General features: G+C 36.4%; 1 protein-coding gene across 1 annotated transcript in view; it reads left to right on the plus strand.

Moving 5' to 3' along the window:
- CCDC60 (coiled-coil domain containing 60) overlaps positions 1–19313 on the plus strand; it is a 63536-nt gene that overhangs the window by 22455 nt on the left and 21768 nt on the right. The window contains exons 2-3 of the mRNA XM_010292191.1: positions 3402–3485; positions 6127–6212. Of these exons, the coding sequence (XP_010290493.1) occupies positions 3402–3485; positions 6127–6212 (170 nt within the window). The remainder of the gene's footprint in view (positions 1–3401; positions 3486–6126; positions 6213–19313) is intronic.

Raw genomic sequence — 19313 nt, forward strand, 5'->3', positions numbered from 1 at the left:
AGCGCCTAAGAGCGCACTGAAGGGGGTCATCTCCAGCAGAGCTATAGACAATCAGATGGCATCGAGCTCCACCTACTGCAGTATTTCTGTAGTTCACTTCACCTAGACCTGCTGGATCTGATCTCGGGAGAAATGGCTGTAATCACTTTCATGGAAAACTTCTGGTCATTCCTCACGCAATCTCGGCATAGATGGTGTTTCATATATTACTTTATCACTTGGGGATTTTTTTTTTTTAATTATTGTTTCTTACATATGGAGTTGTATGAGATTTTGTTACTTCACTATAATGAATGCAGGAAACGATCACTGAAACAGGCCTTTTGATGGCTTAAAAGCAAATTAGGTAAACTATGATGAAACTATCCATAAATTGGAAATGCTGAAAAATACCCAACACCCAAACTCCAAAGGTTGTTCAGATTGTCATGATAATATATTGCTGAGTTTAACAAATTAGACATGCCAGTACTGTTTTCTGTTTTTATATCTGCACTGCAAATTAAAAAGATAGTTCTACTGTTCTATAATTATGTACTGTTACTGTTTTAAGCTCAGATTGCACCTTTTCAATATATGACATTGTAATGAAAGATCATGTTGTAGAAAAGGAAGCTATTCCCTTCTGTTTTCTGTAGTAAGGCTGATTGAATCACATTGCCAGTGCCTGAGTGGAAGGGGTGGCATATACCACCCTCCCTGAGCAACCGTGCAGTGCTTTGGTAGATTCACAGCTCTTTTTCCTTTCCTCATGAACTGGCAGAGCTTTCTGGCCAGAGATAGGATGCAGGGAAGTGTTGCACCTGAGAAAAGTTTTCTTCAGTCCTCTGTGGCATTAGATGCTTGAAATGAATATAGCTAAATGGCTCCAGACCCTATACTAGTGGTCAGCATACTGGTCCTTTCAAGCCATTGAAACCTTAGGGCTATGTTCTACCATGCTTCCTTCCCTTGAGTAGTAAGTTATTCTGAGAGACTCTCAATTGGTTTTAATCATGTCATTCAAGGTATTGCCAGCTGTAAAAGCAGTGGTACCTGGCTGTTGTCAACACTTTGCTGCTTTAAAAAAAAAAAAAGTGTCAGGAGCAAAGCAGGCTGGAAATTCTGGTGTTCCTGGAGTGTAAGATGCTTCTGCTCCAAATCAGTTTTCTTCTAGCTTTTTCTTTATAATGTGTGCAATTTTAAAGAAAAAAAAGTCCCACCAGCATCAGTTTGATGCATGTTATTCCTGTAGCGGAGATCATGACATGAGTTCGTGGTTTTTGGATTGGTTCCTTATTGTGCTATGGGATGATGCTGTGGTGATTAGCATTACAGGTTACAAATAGACATGCAATGCAGAGAGGATAGCCATACGGAAATAGTAACAGAAAAGGAGAAAGAAGAATGAAGGATGTCCAAATATTTAGAATTTCTTGGGTTTTTCATTGTACTCTCAAAAAAGTGTGCCCTGATAAAAGTTAAATATTGCCCCAAATATGAAAACTTTTCCAATTTTAAAACCAAATTGCTTCTGAACCAGCTTCTCTGAAGGTGTTTCACCTATGAAGTCTTCTGTTCCATCCATCTGGCACCTTTCTGCCTTTAAGAGTACTTTGAAATTTAGAAGGGTAAATCTGAGGAAATAAATAATTATTTGTTCTTTAGCGTTATTTATGTTCTGGATAGATCATTTGTGTTCATGAATATACAGGAGTGTAGTCACAAATATTTCAAACTTCTTATATTGGAAATTATTTTATTTTTTTTTTAAAAGGATTTTGTTTGGCAAGTGCTTTCTCAAATCCAGTTTACTTTTGAAAGCCTGTTTTCACAGGTAAAGATATTCAATATTCAGAATCAGGTTCTTACTACAAATGGTTAAAATAAATAACTTTGATCTCTGGAAAAAATGTACCAAATAGTGATGATTAAATTTATGTAATGACAAATACTTAATTTTTATTTTTCCCTAAAGTTGGTTGTAACAGACTCTCCACACTGAAGGCATACTCATCGCCAGTAATCTCTGATTAGCATTTCCTGTAGGCAAAGTATGGGTGCCCACACAGGCTGTAAAATGATTCCTCTCTTGTTCAGGGTGTGAATGAGGCTTTCTCAGTCACTGAGGTGGGTGCTCATGTTCGTTGGTAGCCCTCTGTAAGACTTGTGCTTCTGAGCAGTGTCAGTTTGCCATCGGTCTCTGCTGCTGACTCCAGTCGCACAAAATAGCAGAGCCTTCAGACTTCTCCTTGACATTTCATTAGTTCATCCTTATACTCTGGCTGCAGAAAATCGTCTTTCTATTCCAGCTGCTTTGCTCTTAGTACCACGTCTTGGGTTTGGTTCCCCTCCCTAGTTTTCTACTTGTTTGTGAGCTGCCTCAGTCATTGTATTAGAACATTGGTGTTTGCAGTTCACCAGTGAGTGAAGGTACTGTTCTTTACACTTTGAACCTTTGTTCAGCTGAAATGTTACATAGTAACATAAATTTGGAAAGAATTTTGTGCCTTCTGAAGTCAAGATTCCAACAAGCACAATGCTCTGCTCTTAAAGTTCATTTTTGAATACTTGAATATTTCCAGGCTTTGCTCTGTTGCGCAAAATCTGTACAACATAGCAAGTATTTCATCTGCAGCTCTGAGTCTGCTGTGCAGCTTTTTTTGTACGTTGGCTCTACCCTGACTATGTGGATGCGAGTTGTTAGGGCCTCCAGCTTGGCTTTACTTGGAATCAATAAATGAGGTCTTTGATCTAAAACTAGTGCAGAAAGGAATTACTGTTTTCATATCCTTTTAGCCTGAGCACCATATACTGCTGGGTGATCTAGAGTATTCTATTAATCTACCTATACAATTTTTTTAGTAAGAGGGAATATGTCTTCCTTCCACTTGAATAAACTGGTGGTTGAAGGAGTTCTCGAAGTGTGCTTGTGTTTGACTTTAGGGCTTTTTATGGGTCTGTGCCTTCCTTGTGGGTGAAAGCACAGACCCAGGAATAGTGGTCTATCACAGTGTGATAGACTGTGTGCTCTTCAGGGAAGAGCAATTACAGGTAAGTAATTTCCGATTCCTGGTTTTGTAAATTGGATTTTCTTTTTGTTAGACACAGTAGTCTATATAACAGTCTTCTAAGAGAAAAGTTACATATTCTAAGCATTTAAGCATGGTAATTTAGAAAGCCTGTATGCATTTTGCACAGTAGCTTGTCAGCAGGTACTTCTTATGAGAATCTTTGTGCACTAAAGTTACTTCAGTGATAGTTTAAGTTTTTCTACAATAGACTAGCCATTATTTTTGCTATAGTTTGCACTCTGTAGAAAAAATTATTTGCACCACTCAATTTTGAAAATTATGACCTGCTACAGTGTGGGTAACTAGCAGTATTTCAAATATATTTACATGTTTTGGTTCATTTTTTAGGAACCGCTGAAAAAAGATGTGCAGGAGAAACCACCCAAAGAAGTGGCTGAGGTTATTACCAAGAAGCATTCTTTCATTCCAGAGGTGAGACTACTGGTGAAGCCTTGATTCAAGATGTAGGTAAAAGCGGCAACAGACAAACATAATGTTTTAATTATTCATATAGATATTTGTTTGCTGAAATCAAGGTTTAAAGCCGTACTGTACATGAGGAACCAGCCTTTTGCTGACTGATGAACATTTCATAGGTTTTATCTAGTAAAACTCCTCCTGAAGGTATTAGAAAAAATTGCTGATGAGTGAGATGTAGAGTTCTATTGTAATTTGGTAAAAATAGTGTTCTGAAAATTCAGCTTAGCTGTGTTAGTTATTCCATGCATCAATTCTAGAAGACTGACCTTTAAATTATATTACGGTTTAGCACAGAAATGGCCAATACATTCAAAATTACTTTTTATTTCAAAAATTCATATTTTTATTAAAGTACATAGGTCAATATTGCACATCCTTAGATCTCAAAAACCTGAAGCTGAAAGGACTGTTCCTTTAGGTGTTATGTAGAGCTGCACAAATTAACAGTTGTTGAAGATCTGGGCTTTATTTGTTTTTTTTCAGCCTTTGTGACCTTAACCTACAATTTTAAGTATTGAAAGGCCTGGAGATAATTTTACTTAAATGCCACTTTCTGGTCAGCACAGAACAGTTACTGTGGTGAGTCTGCTCTAATTCATCCAAGTCCACCCAAGTGAATGTTCTATTTGATGTTTACTCAGGCCTGTCATATGACAATGCAGAGTTGCAGTGTACTCTGTCTGTCTATCCCAAAGCAATTCAGGCCTTTTAAATATAAATAAAATGTTGGAATTAAAACACATTTTAATGTGTTAATTCTAATTTCTCTATATGCATTTAACAATTTGCCTGAATTTTATTTGACAATCCAGCAGAGAGATTTAATTTTTTGTCATATGTTGTCTTTGTTAGCTTATTTAAAATCTGATCCATCTCCTTTCTCTTTATAAAAAAAAACCTGAATGCCAGGCAACTGATTTGATCATAAGTTTCTTATAAAAGAGAAGAATGAAATGTAAACAGAGAAAGGAGTGTACGTTTGCAATTATATGAAAACTGACAACAAACAGTAATGATTTTTTTTTTTAAGAAAGCAAGCACAAGTGTTAGCCTGACGTCAGCATCGGGTAACATCTCACCTATCACAACACAATTTTTAATTTCCTTTTTTTATCCAACTCATCAGTCAGTGGGGTATTTCAGATTTGTTGGAAGCTAACAAAGTTGAAAAGTAAGATGTGCTGTGGAAGTCCTGCTAAAAGGCGGAGTTGTGCCCAGCTATTTTACTGGCAGAAGCACACTGCCTTGAATACCAGAAACATTCTACCAGCACATTAATTTATAGGGTTTTTTTTTCTTTTCAGCTCTCCTTTGCAGTTATTTTTATCTATAAATCTCATTAATAAGAAGTCTTTTGTTTGCACTTTCTAGAATGTTCTCTTAAAAAATATGTGAAGTATGTAGCTCAGTCGTATCATAGAAGCTGTTGTCCATACAGAGCACCAATTATTTCAGCAATCAAGAACGATATACTCGGGTGTGCATAAAGATTTGAAATAAGAGTTGCAGCTTCTCTTGAGTAGGCAAGCATTTTCTTTACAGACTCAACTGAGATCTGCAATATCCTATTGCATGTTTTCCCAGGTGCATAATAAAGGATCTTCTTTATTTCCTTTACTGTGAATTTATTTTTCTGGACACCCTAGGACACTTATGAATGCATGGAACTGCCTCAAGGAATACCCTAGGCTGCACCTCAGCTTCTGCATGCCAGCACTATGCCTCTCAACAAATAGAAATTTAGCCATGCACTTTTTGCACATTGGGCGTTGCCTGAGCTGCATATTTTATTACCTAACACATGCAAAAACACTGCATATGCACAGTATGCAATCATAATTCTATGAAATTGATGCAGCTGTTCTCTGGAAATCCCAAGGGTACTTGTAAGCCACAGCTAGTCAACAACAAATACAAGCTTTCATCTCCCATGTATTTCAGTTCCATAGCTGCTCAGAAGAAAAAATGTTGCAGGCATTTTGAACAATGTATTAAATTAGTGATTTTAATTCCCTTATGTAAAATTGCTGACCTGGTTTGTACACTCTTAAAAAATAAGAGAGAAAGAGAATAATAAACCATTATGTTTTGTGCTCCAAAACCAGCTATGTCTGTGGAGCTTTTCTTATTGTTTTGGTTTTTGCAAATGTCAGTCTCCTTGTTTTGAGACTGATTGAAAATTTTTCTGGGTTGGGACTTCTAAAAGTTTTCTCTCCCATGCATACTTTTATAGTTTGTTAATGTATAAACACCCACAGCAGTCATTCCTTAAGTCTAGGCCATTGAACAATCTCTTCTTCCTGTCTTGTAGTTTAATGAAGCTTATGGGTCCTTAACTGCCTGTAAGATCTCTGTCAAACTTGAAGTCAGCCAATGAGTTAAAAGCTTGGAACAGATGTGCACATGGGCGTGCACAGCAGTATCATATAAGACTTGTTTACATGCTTGTGGAATGACACAATGCTGTCCCAGATGATGACAGTCTTAGAAAATATTTGGTGATTAAAACTGGACCCTGATATTGCACTTACCTTCTCTATTCTAAACTCTTAATTAATACTGTAATATATATTTTCAATTTGATCACTTTCAGTCTGATCCACCAGAAGCAGTGAAGAGGCTCTCTCCATTTACAGAAACAAGAAAGAAGACTCTTAGTAAAGCTCTAGCTCACTCAAGGTAAGGGAATCCAGAGCACTCAGAAATGGGGCCAGTCAAGGCTAAAGGAATCTTTGGTTCTGCAGTAGCAGCAGCTGGGTTATAGGCAAAATAATCAACTGCACTAACAGCTTAGAAAAGATGGTTTACAATTCTTCCTTTATTGGCTTTATGTATACTCAAAATGTTGTCAGTGCTGTATGAGGAATGGTTGTTTGATAGCTCCGTCTATATCAATACTATATGGTTTTAGTGTTCTTTATAAAGGTGCTTGTTACTTCATTGCAGTCTTTTGCACAATACAGTTTTGTGCCAAGATTAAGTAGTCAAAAATGAGCCAATAAAGTAGTCAAAAAGAAGCAATGTTAGCACATATAATGTCAATGATGTGATAGAAAATAATAGTGAAAATCTCTACCACTATTATAGAAATACATGCATGGACTCCTTTGGAATATACTAGCCTGAGTCTCAGGAAGATGCTGACATGGAAGAAATAGATTTTTGTGCCCCTTATCTGATGGATAGTGAAGTGTTAGAATAGGACATGGATTTGGGATCCTCGATACCTTTTAGCCACCTGGGTTTGGACAGCAACCATTATTTGTTTTATGGGACTGACCACAGAAAGTAGGTGGGTGTGCATGCTTTTCCTAAGAGAGTATTTTCTATTGCCACTTGACACAATAAACTTCTGTCCCAGCAGTGCATTTCTTATGGTCTCATTTAAAAAAACAAACAAAACCACCAAGGAGGTCTATTGGGAATAGGCTTTACCAAAGAGTACTCTCCCATTTAGCACTCCTAGTCTTAAATGTACTTAGGCTGTGTTGTCACCCATGTTTCACCATTGTCACTGCAGGTGGTGCTTAAGTTGACAAGATTGAGGCTTTGGTATGCTTTTCTGTTGCAATCACACATTCTGGTTGCACTCCAAACTTTCCTACAAAGACTATTCACTCTATTTGGTCAGTATCACTGTAAACAGTTGCTAAACAGCATAACAACCCTTGCAGTTAGTGACTCTAGGGGTTTTCTAAATTTTTATGGAACCTCCTTGCTTTCTTGATGTGAGTGTTAAGCTAAGAAACAAGATTCATTTGCAACTGAAACAGCAAGCAGTAGTACAAAATGATGATTTATGTCTGGGAAGGTTTAGTTACAGCCTGCTGCAAATAAAACTGACGAATTACTGCTGCCAGCCCTCGCAGGGTACAGATTACACAAGTGTTTACAAGGTTCCTAGACTTTTAAGTCTTTGAAGAGCATTCACTGGATAAAAATAGTTGAATTAAAGCAAGCAGCAGTAAGACAGACATCTGTATAAAAAATTAATTATTAAGTTAAATCTAAGCAAATATGGCAGTCAAGAGAGCACAAATATTGTATCAACAATAATATGTAGAAGATAAATTAGGCTCTTGCATTGTTTGACTGAGACTAACTGCATAGAAGTCAAGGAAGTTAGAGAAAAGTTGCTTCTTTGCATGTAGAGGAATTGGAACTTCACATTTCACAATGTAGTGTTTCTAAGTATTCCCAGACTTTTACATCAGAACAATTTCTAAATTTTATACTAGTTGCTTGTGATAACGTTACATTTCACGTTATTCCCTTTTACCCTTCTCTGCTGCCAATTATTTTCATTATTCACTTACTCTGTAAATTTCACTTGATGAACTTGGCTGAAAATAGTAATAAATTGTAAACAAAATAATAAATGCTGTGTACTCTGAAGGTTGGATAAGCCATTTTATTAAAGCATGACTTGTTTTTGCCATAAATGCACTGTTAGTTATATTTGACTGCCTGTGCTCATTGTCATTGCTAAGTTTCAGTGGGATTGTCTCCTTGAGGTCAAGTTCTTTTGATGATAAGCTGCCAAAGATCAGTTTACTTCTCAATATATGAATTGCAGGTGCTTGGAGCTTGCTTTTGGTTGCTCTACATTCTTCATTTGCAAATGAGTAGGACAAAAAATACTTGCAAGTGTTCTGTAGGATGAAAATTACCTTCACCATTGGTACAAAAGGCTTGATTTTTTTTTTAAATATTTGCAAATAAATTTGTTAATGACATTTGGATGAAGCAAGCTGGACCACTCATTTTGTTACAACTTACAGTTTGAACAAATGAAGTGTCATTTTCTTAGTAGGTTAACATGAGGAGGTCTTGATTTGATAGTTGCTGAGAAATGTGCTTTTGAAATACCATTAGAAGTTACATGGCATTTTTGTGTACTTTGGCCAACCTAGTGATGTTTAGGATCAGATGAGCTTTTCCATCTGAGCAGCATTGAAATTCTCTCCAATTCAGTAGATTAAGAGTGAGTTTCTAATCCTATAATTGTAGAAAACTATGAAATTAAATTTAATTTTATAAAAATCTAGATAATCTTCAAGATTATAGCGAGTAACATGATATAGGACTGCTTTTGCAGAAGGTGGTGTTTGGGCCCTTTTTTGTGAGGGACTAAATCTGAAGGATCGAGTGGCATGAAAAGCCATGCTTTAAAAAGTTAGCTTTTTCTTGTGCTAAAGAAATGCCATATAGTATGTTGGTGGTACAACTGAAGCTGGACATTATTTGTCCATGCCAGAAGAAGCGGGGGAAAAAAGTAGATTCTCTCTCTACACAGCCTGCTTCTTCTGCTCCCTGTTTCTGAGTACTACAGCACTGTGAGGTCGATACAGGGAGGTCAGAAATGGTGTGTGTGGTGTCAAGATATTGATCCTAACTCTTGGCTGAGCAGCTGACTTTTTATGTACCTTTGTCCAAATCGCTTGACCCCTCGGCAGCTCTGCCAAGTAACTTGTAAATTGGGATTGGAAACTAGGCAATGTATCTGAACTAAACTCACTGTGTAAATGTATAGCTTTTAAATTGGATAGCAGAGTATGAATGAGTCGTATGAATTTTTTTACTGAAAGAAAAAACTTTTTTACATATAGGGCATTTTTTTTCTTACCATTTTCATTTACATTATTTTTTACATTTTTAATCTTACTACCATTATCTTTTAGGGATGTTAGTTTGACAGATCTTACAATGCCTAGCACTCAAGTACATGCAAGCATTGTCTTATTCATCTCTGCAGCACTGCTAGGTATTAGGTAGATAAATAATACTGCTCTCATATGTAAACTGTGAAAGTCAAATTGGAGATGTAAGATTAATTATCACAGGAACAGCTACAATTGGAACTTGGGTGTCTTGGGCAAGTAAATGCCTTACTTATTCTTCTAGGCTTCAGTGATGCCTCTGTTTCTCTGATTTTTATTTTTATGTTGAAATTGGCCTACTAAATTAGAAGCTCCAGGGAAAGACTTCTTAAGAGAGCCAGCTCATTACTCTGGGTGAGTGCAATTGTTTCCTATAACAGATGAAGTGTTTAGTCTAGCCTGCTTTTAACAGAAGACACTTCTGTTTCCTGTACCACATCATGATAAATGCAGATTTGCCTTCCACTGAATTTTTAATAGTAATGCAATCTGCAAAATTATGTTAAATGTAGATTTTTAATGACATGAATAGATTTCATTCTAATGTGTCTTGAGGTCATATCTTTTCTCTGAGTGATTAAAAACCCAGATTTTAGTCTTTCATCTCTCATCACTGGCAGAAGCCAATGCAGCTGAAGGAACAAACAAGATTATATTCCTTTATGTACATCATCATCAGAATTGTCTGTTAAGTCCTGATCAGTTGTACCTGCACCACACCTGCAGAGGATAGTGATGTTGTGCAATTGTTCTTAGATATCTAATTTGTCTTGCAGAATCCTTTTTACTGCTGATGCAGAAGATGGAAAGAACCCAACTCTACTTTAATACCCCAAGCAGAGTTTGAAGTGCTGATAAGTAAGAAAATGCCTACCTGTTAAAGTGTCTTCCAACTCTGCCAGCTTCTAGTCCCATAAATTTAATTCACACTTGCATTCAAAACTGGCTTCATTTGATTTCAGATGCCTGGGTGGAAATATTGCTGGCTACAAGTTTTCCATGACAATTGAAACAGATGAAAGATGAAGAAAGTGAAGACTTACTCTTGTGCTACTGCACAAGTAAATGTAGATTTACTTTTTACATTTACTGAACAGTAAATGATATATTTACGCTCATTTGCTTTTTGAAGATCGGAAGTTTAGCGTAGTCAGGGCCTTGTCAGAGCTGCTTACTACACTCAGGAGAAATGTGCTTTTTTGCTCTTGTGTAGGCAACAGTCACTTTAATACTGGTTTCTGGAAAGCACTGTTGCCTGAATAAATGCTCAGATGAAGTTTACCTGCTGTATTGTGTAATCCCATGCATTCTTTACACTGTAATCCCAGTAGTGATCCTCTAACACACCTAATATAATCCATTCTGTTTACTGTGGCAATTAAATCATGAATGCTACATATATATTATTTAAGAGGTGAAGTATGATATGAGCTATAATGGCCATTGAGAAATTTGCTTGAGAAAAGTCAGGGAAACAGATTTTTTGAAATATGAACTTGCTTTCTGTAATGCTTTCTGAAATGGACAGTAGCCAAATGACCTGGTATGCAGAAAAATATCCAAAAGGCTTAATATCTAGAAATCAAAGGTGTACATTAATTTATTTTTTAAATCGTTATTGTGTTGTGTAAGCCTGGAAATACCTTGAGTGTCATTGTATGACCTTTTAACAATGAAAATGTGCTAGCCATTCATCTGGAGTGTTTGCACAGTGTTACTTTGATTTAATCTGCATATTAAAAAAACAGTAAGAAGAGAAACAATTAAACCCACAGACTTTTTAACCAAATATTGAGATATGAAGTTGCGGGAAAAGGTAATTTCAAGTAAGAACGACTGCACTGCTGGCTTGGACCAAAGGACATGTCAGCAACACTTCTTAGTAACAATTTGAGACTATAGAAAAGGAGCTATTTTAGAAAAAAGAATCAGAGTGGAAAATGCAAGAAAGAAGCAAACCAGCGTTTTCTTCTCTAGGGCAGCACCTTTTAATTTCAATTAAAGCAGTCAGGCTAGCAGAGCAGCATGCTAATATGTACTACAGGGAGTCGGTGAATACAAATGACCTTTGTAGATTTGTTTTTTACTGCTTTTCCTCCTCCTGATTGAAAAGGAACACCCAGCAGTTGTCTTAATTGGACGTTAATTGATACATGTTCACACGAAGTAGTGTCTGTGATCTTGCAGCTTGTTTGTATGAAAGTATAATGGAACAAACTGCGAGGAAGTTTTTTTTAATGATTACAGTGACATAGCACAGTAGTATGAATTTTAAACTTATCTCAAAAATGTTTGAAGAGTCATTACTGGAACAGACTTAGCTGCATTCATAAAGCTTTAATATTCTACCTATACATTAAAAGCATAATTAAACTGAAGATAAACCTTATAATTATGACCTCATAGCTCCTCTCAGTAATATTCTCTTATACTTTCTTCAGTCCTCATGATGATATAAAAGAGGATGATGACAGAACACAGAGGTTGCTCAAACTACTCATCTTTCAAAACTATCAGTCACTAGTCCTAAGTAGAAAGTCATACCAGTGCTTTCTGACTGATGTTGTACCCAGTCACTTTAAGGAGACACCTGTCAGCTTGCAGATATCATTTTATCTAAACACAGCATCAAAATGTAGGAAGGAATTTTCTTGTCTTTGTGCAGCATAAAATAAAAAACCACTTGGGAAATCCACAGATAATGATCAACCCTCTTCCTTTGTAGATCAATATGTCTTACTTCCAGTGGAGATTGCCTATGTAGACACAGACTAGCTCTGACTTGACTAAGTACTTTGCAATGTCAGGTTCAGTGGGTGGAATAGAGTATGGCAGAAAAGACAACACCTTTGTCCTTGAGTGTTCAAGTATCTTTAGCTTTGAGCTAAGAATTATGTTTTTGTTTCTATTGCTATTCTTACTAAAACTATGCAAACTCAAGAAGCACAGTGCCTCTGAAATGACATTCAGCTCTGAGGAGATTTTTATTGCTTTGTTCCAATGACATCTATAAATGTGATTTGCCTTAAATCGTTTCTGTAGACTAACTCAGCCCACCAAGATGATGCAAGTGCAGTGGAAATACTGTTGTTGTTAAACATCGCCACAAAAAATAGTGCTTAAAAATAAGCATATTGCTTCAAATGAGACTAGCTGAAATACTTACTTTGTGTAAAAAGGAAAGGTAGGAAAGGTGGTAGAAACTGTAAGCGCTGTGCAGTGACAGCCATCTAAGCATGGATGCCCATGTAAAAATGACAAGTTGAGGTCATCCTCAGCCAGTGATGCCTAGGAATTGACAGCTTTGAGCTGCAAGCTCAAAGAGGAAGTGTCCATCCCATTCCACGAGCCAGCCAAGCCTTTACTTGCAAAAAGGCATGCTAAACCTCTGTATGGCATTTCCCATAGTTTGAAGAAAATGGCTCCCAAGCATCTGTTTTACTGTGCTGTGCTAGTTAAATAAAATGAAATGTCAAACTGCTGGCAGTTTAACAGTATTCAACTGGCTGCTTTTTATGTTTTAAATTAGAAACTGGATGGCTTTTTAAAATGGTTCAAGTTTCCTGAAGGGAGATCTCTAAAAGTCAGCCTGTATACTGAAAGCCCAGCCTCTGCTAATGCATTCTTTATGCCTGCAACAACAGTTAGACTGACTGTTACCCAAAGAGCAGTTTCTCCTATTTCTCTGCCTGCTAGTGGCTGTGTAGCTGACTTTAATACAAAACTGTTTAAATTTTGTGATTGAAATGGCAGCTGCTGCTGAAAGATTTTTAAATGGCAAAAAATGTGTTATTTTTGGAGTTCTGGTTATGACCTTGTCTGTCCTTACCTGTGAATCTATACCAATCCTATTCTAATATATGCAGACAAAAAAAAAGATGTTAGTGTTTAGAGATTATGACAAATTGGCATTCCTTAGTGCATATGGTTCACTGGAAGATACAGTGGAGTCTGTAAAAGCAGGGAGGAAAGGCAACACAGACTTGAGAAGCAAAGAGGGTGAGGCAGTACTAACTGAGAAGGTGAAATGTTTATCTGCCAGTTTTAGTTTCCAGTGTATTTAATACTTCATAATGTCAGTTGCTTGGAAACCACTGTTTTGTGCCCTTTTGCTGCTTGGCAGAAATCACTCTAATTGGCATGCTTCTAGCACTGTCACCGCTGGCAGTTTGCAGTGCTATTTTTTTTCCAGAAGCAAAAATTTTCTTTTACATGAATGATGGCTCACATTAATTAGACAGCAGTCATGGGCAAAGAGAACCATTTAAGTGTATGGATGTATGAATCATCATCTGTATCATCAATCACTGGAAAGACTGCTTTTCCCATCAACATTTCTGCCTTTCCAGGCTGTTCATTTGAGTCTCAATCTCCTTTCCTTTTGTGCAAAAATATGTTTGTTTATGTTTGAAATTTCGTAAGTGGAAATAGTTCACTGCTTATTAAATTTTACTATCCATCTAAACCCAACAGGCTAATCTCACATATTCTGATTCAAAATGACACATTGTCACTGAATGGTTGAACAAAGCGAACACTTAAAATGGGTTTTCCATTATTTAGTAGTAAAATGTCATTGCTCTGTAAATACCTTTTATGTGGTAAGGTAAGACACTAGATCGTGAGGTGTGGCTTCTACATTCACATGAAACTCTTGAGCCAGTAGTATTTCCTGGTAGAGGATCAGGGACCTCTGTGAAGTTCCACTTTAACAAGCAGTGAGTTTTTATCAGTAATATGAACATAAAGTTATTACTGTACACTCTTGCAGCAAGAAAATGGAAAGCCCAGAAATCTTCAGATGATTTTCTCTTTTTGAAGTGTTAGTAATAGTTTTCCTACAGCTTTTTGGAGAAAAGTTTAAAGCAATGCCTTGAAATCTCGCAGATTTATTTTTCTGCCCTTTTTCAGTACAAAACTGTCTTCTCTGTGCTGTTCTGGAAGTACTTCCCCCACTCACCTTTGTTTATGTACTTCTCCAGAGACACCAAGAGCTGGAAATCTAAATTTGCCTACCTGCAAAGAAAACTTTTATATTAAGATCAGCAGGAAATGAGAGTTACAGCATGGCACAATTAGAGGAGAGGGGTGTGCGTGCATGTTGTATTCTGGAGCCTCTTAAAAGGGACATTGTTGCTTTCCATTCTTTCTAGGTTGAGAACAACACATTTCCAACTAAAAATAAGCCTTTTTTTGGTACGTTGTTTTTTGTACTTCCACGTAGACAAATGTATTTGTGCTTCTCTAACATTGAGAACCTATCCTTGTTTTCAAAGGAGAGGTTCTGCCTCATTTCACAATAGAATTAGCCTCTTTATTTTAATATCTTTGTAGTTGATTGAAAACCACTCTGAGACACCTTTAAATATGTAGTAATAATTAATACATTTACCTGATGACATCTTTTATAATAGTGTGGCGTGTATTTTTGACTATTGAAGATCCTTATTTCTTGCTGTACAATCTTCTGTGAACATAGCACAACTTTAGTCATGTCTTATTCTAACTTACTTTGTTTCATGACTGACTTCATGGACAGATTTTCATGTAGCAATATGCTGCGTATTTTTCCTGTTATGCAGATCCCGGTTTTGTTTTTTACACAGAGACATTTTGAGTGCAGAATATTGTACTCATCTGCAGGAGAATAAAATGGGAATCTACATCTGAAATAACATGGGTATTCCAGATTGTTTGTATGTCTTCAACTGCTTGAGACAGATGTTGGTATGGTACTACTTTAGTTCCTTGTCAGAGTGGTGAATGGTTCAGTATGGTAAATGATCACATATGTCTGAGTTTCTGTGGGTTAGTAACTACATTTAATAGATTTTAATGTCCTTATCATCTGATCTTCACTGAATTTAAGAAGACTAGATGTATGAATATTTACCCACTTGGTTCTTGCTGTGTAATTACTCAACCATTAAATAGGAATAGTGAACAGTGTGTTTCTGATTCTCCATTGCCTTGTATGTATACATTTGCATCTCTAACTTGGGTGTAAACACTACCAAACCAGAATTCATAATTAATTTATGTTTATTATCTACATATGAATTGTGAATAGTTGTAAGCTTTTTCTGTCCCCTTGCTAAGCTTTCAGGATATGACCCAAATGCAGAGCTCAGTAGTAGGATTTGCTAGCTCAGGCTCACCATGATGTAAACTTAACTCCATGGCTTTTGGTAATTTCAGAAGGTGGGTAGTGTATGCACCCTGTAATAACTCACTGAGTATTTTTTTAAGTAAACAATGCACTAATACTCATTTATAATGAGACTGCCTTACATCACTCAGGAAAGGTGTGAAGCAACTTTAACGTAAATAAGTTTGGGACATACTGGCATAGATATACATTACAACACTGGATGTAAAGCACTAAAGAACTGAGTGAAATGGTCAGCGGCTCCAGTAGTTACTGATAAGAGAATGGAGCAGATTCTCCACAAATTGCAAGAAATGCAGGGTTTGCTCTCCTATTGTTCTGTGTGTGCTTTGTAAATAAGAAAAGCACTGTGCATATGGATTTTCTTTTATCTTGGCATTTCCTGCTGTTTCACAATTCTGAGCTGTGTAGGTGTTACGGCACCTTGTCAGAAAGTTAAGGGGCATAGAAGAATTACTTCAGCTACTAGAATACAGCAACAGCTCAAATGGAGTCTGATGTGTGTTAATGCACATACTCACAACATAGTATTTTGGGGGACTGGAATGATTAAAACAAAGTGTCCTATTCCAACTGGAGGCAGTAACATTTAATCAGTTGAAATGGAATCTGATGAGAATGCAGGTGTTAATGCTTGTGCTCCTGCAGAGATTACCATAGGATCCTTAATAAGTTCTGGTTGTTAGAACTTCCATTTTTTTATAAAGACAGAACCTCTGGTACCACAGTGCCCCGTAAAACTAGGGTAAGGGCATAGATTTCAAGTTTAATCCAAATGAAGCAAGCTTCCTGCTCTCACCGCTTCCTTCAGTGGATATTTGTTTGAATTCTTCAGGATTCAAACACTCATCAGCCTCATTTGAGATTTGTGATTGGATCACAGCTCATGATGACATGGCTGCAAATATTGCTAAGTGTTCATTTAGAATTACACTGGTTTTGTTTGGTATTTTTAATCCATGGTTTTAGTCTGTAATGTTCAGAATATGTTTTAGCTGTATTTACTGTAGTTTCAAAGCTAATGCTTCCTGTGCTTTCTGTTTTATATAGAAATGGATAAAACAAATACAACAGTTGTATTGCTTTTTCTGCTATAAAAGATATTCACTTAAAAACCATTCTGAGTAGTGGTGTACACAAAATTGCACTTGCTTTTCACCTGGAAAGCCTTGGCTCAATATTCAGTTTGTCACTAGTGCCACAAGTTAGGCAGTGCCCAGCTGATATGTGCCTTGCAACACCCTCATCAGGGTCTGGCCTTGTGCCCAAAGAGGAGCTGTCTAGCAGGGAGTGTTGCAGATGCAGATTGAAATGCTTTTATGAAAACATAGGAAATGGCACTTTGCCTGTGTTTTCAGTGGCTTTCAGAGCCACATTGGTTTAATTTATATTTACAAATGGCTATAAGCCTCTGGAAAAGGCTACATTCTTTCTGTATAGTGTCTGGAGCAGGAGGTGTTCTGTCATTAGCTTTATTTGCATAAAGGCTGTATCCATTAAGATAAGAAAATTGAATAAGCCATTTTATGAAACAGTGGCTAACAGCTTCCATGATCAGAGAAATGTGTATGTAGTGAAATTGTTTTATAGATACATAGTTATTTTACTTACAACTCACAGTATTTGTTCACCATGATCATAATATAATGCTCAGCCTTAGAGAGAGAGAATCAAGCTGGTATAAATAGATGGCAACTTCTTTGCACCTCAGGGATTGGGACAGAGGGAGACTAGCAGGAAGAGTTACTGAGACTGAAGCACCCCAGTAACACTACCCACTCCACTGAACACAGTTGCTTAGTGGAGGGATAGCCAAGAGGGTGTGCAGCCTTCTGCCCATTTTTCTAGCAATTCTGTTCGGGCTGGAGTTATGCCAGCTTACCAGAGCAAGGATTTGGCATCACATGTTTAGGGGTGCATGTCATTCCTTTAGTAAACCATCTCCCACTAAATTTGTTTATGTACAAAGTAGACATGAGGTTGTTAACTGTAAAATCTGATCTTCTGGGACAAATAGATCCTTAGTATGATTCATTTGAATTTCGTGAAGATGACCCAGTGTACTTAAACAAGATATATTTAAAAAGAATGTAAAAAAAAACCCCAACAACCCTGGTAAATATCTAGCTTGTCCGTACCCTGATGCAAAGTCTTCTGGCATTATTATTATAGTGTCTTACTGTTCTTTCTAGCACTTAAATTATAATTAGGACAAATTCATTATTTCCTTTTATTTTTGTGAGTCATTTCTTACTCAAAGGCAGGCACTAAGAATCCCATATCTTAGCAGTAAAAGTTCAATTTCCCCAATGTTTTAATGGTCTTGTATTACGATTAACTGATCACCTTAAAGTCCCTAAAGGATTTAAAGTGTAATTTAATAAGTTTGTAGTTACACCAAGCACTGAAAATATGCTTGCAACCAATTTTCTGTAAGTGTAGTACGCTACTGGGTCGCTCCTTTGTGTATGTCATTGACCCTTATCTAGAATAGTATATTCCAGTAGAGAAAACTCAAAGTATTCCATAGTTTGTTATTACTGCTCAGGAAACTCTTTCAATTTTCATGCTGATAAAGTTACTAACTTAGAAAAATAAGACAAATCCTTTTGTCTGAATGGCAGTTGAAAATCTGTGTTGTGACTACAGTTGAATGAAGCTCAATTACTTTAATAAATGTATTCTAAATTTCATCTTGATTATATTTGCATTTTAATGAATGATTCTTACCTATCCATCAAGTAGGCAGCCCAGCTAAATTTATGAAGTTAGTGTTTGAAGAGGGTATTGTGATGCCAGAACTTAAATGGAGAAGTATTTGATGTCCTATTCCAGCAATATACTGTAAATCTATAGTGTAGAAAAGTGCGGTGGTCACATCTGTATCTTAAGTTTGGATTTGTTTTACTGTTTTCCTGACAGGAGTTTGTGAACCCTTTAGGGTTGTTCATAAATAGCCCAGAAATATTCTATGATTCTATTAAATAATTCTATAGAGTTATGAGAGGATTTTTTTGGTTTAAATCAGGTAGTTATTACAGCTTTTCTATATGTTGCATTTCTGTTAATTCTATTTTATTTCTTTTCCTATACTTGGAGGATGTAGAGCTACTTTTTGTAATACCTGGGACTTCAAGGAAGTCATAGACTAAAAATGTTCTTTCACAAGTGTGCATAACATTTCCTACTCCAATTGGTATGAGAGTGTGATCATTGATTTTTGGTATACATGTGTTAAAGCCTTCTGTATTAGATAAACCTTAAAAAAAAAAAAGTACTGATTCTACTTGCCATTTATGCATCTTTCTCCAATAATACCGGTTATGGCTGTTAGTGTAATAGTTTAGTTCTAGTTTATAATTACCTTTCTCTACCACTTGTCTTTGATTCATGTAATAACATTATTGTTCACTATTTGTGGTGTTATAGTATACAGCTACAGCAGGGATTTTGATCTTTAAGAAGGAATACTTATATTAGTGCATGCAGAAATGTAGAAAAAGCACTATGAAGGGAAAAAATATTTTTATGTACAAATATCTTGGTAGTTGGCAGAAAGGAGAGAGAGAGAGAGAAAACTACTAGAAAAGGACGTAAAGTAAGAATTTGAGGCCTTTAAACATTTTCTAGTATTCCAAGAGAAGTCTGTTATGCAAACTACTAGGTTCTTATGAAAAACATGAAGCCAGTCTGACACGACTCAGAAATCCTTATGTCTTTCTGAAGTATGCAGCATTTCTTATCAGGGACATCTTATTTTCTTATCTTTTCTACATTTTCCCAAAGTTAGTATAGAAATATCTAGCAGACAGATTATTACTTATGTGAACTGGAAATGTTTTCAGACTTTTATTTATAGTTGCTGGACTTAAAAAAAAGTCAACAAAATCGAAAGCCAAATCCCAAAACCGTTGAATTGTGCAAGTGGTTTTTCATAAAGGGAAGCAATTA

This window comes from Phaethon lepturus, unplaced genomic scaffold (assembly GCF_000687285.1).
Source record: "Phaethon lepturus isolate BGI_N335 unplaced genomic scaffold, ASM68728v1 scaffold11588, whole genome shotgun sequence".
NCBI lineage: Eukaryota > Metazoa > Chordata > Aves > Phaethontiformes > Phaethontidae > Phaethon > Phaethon lepturus.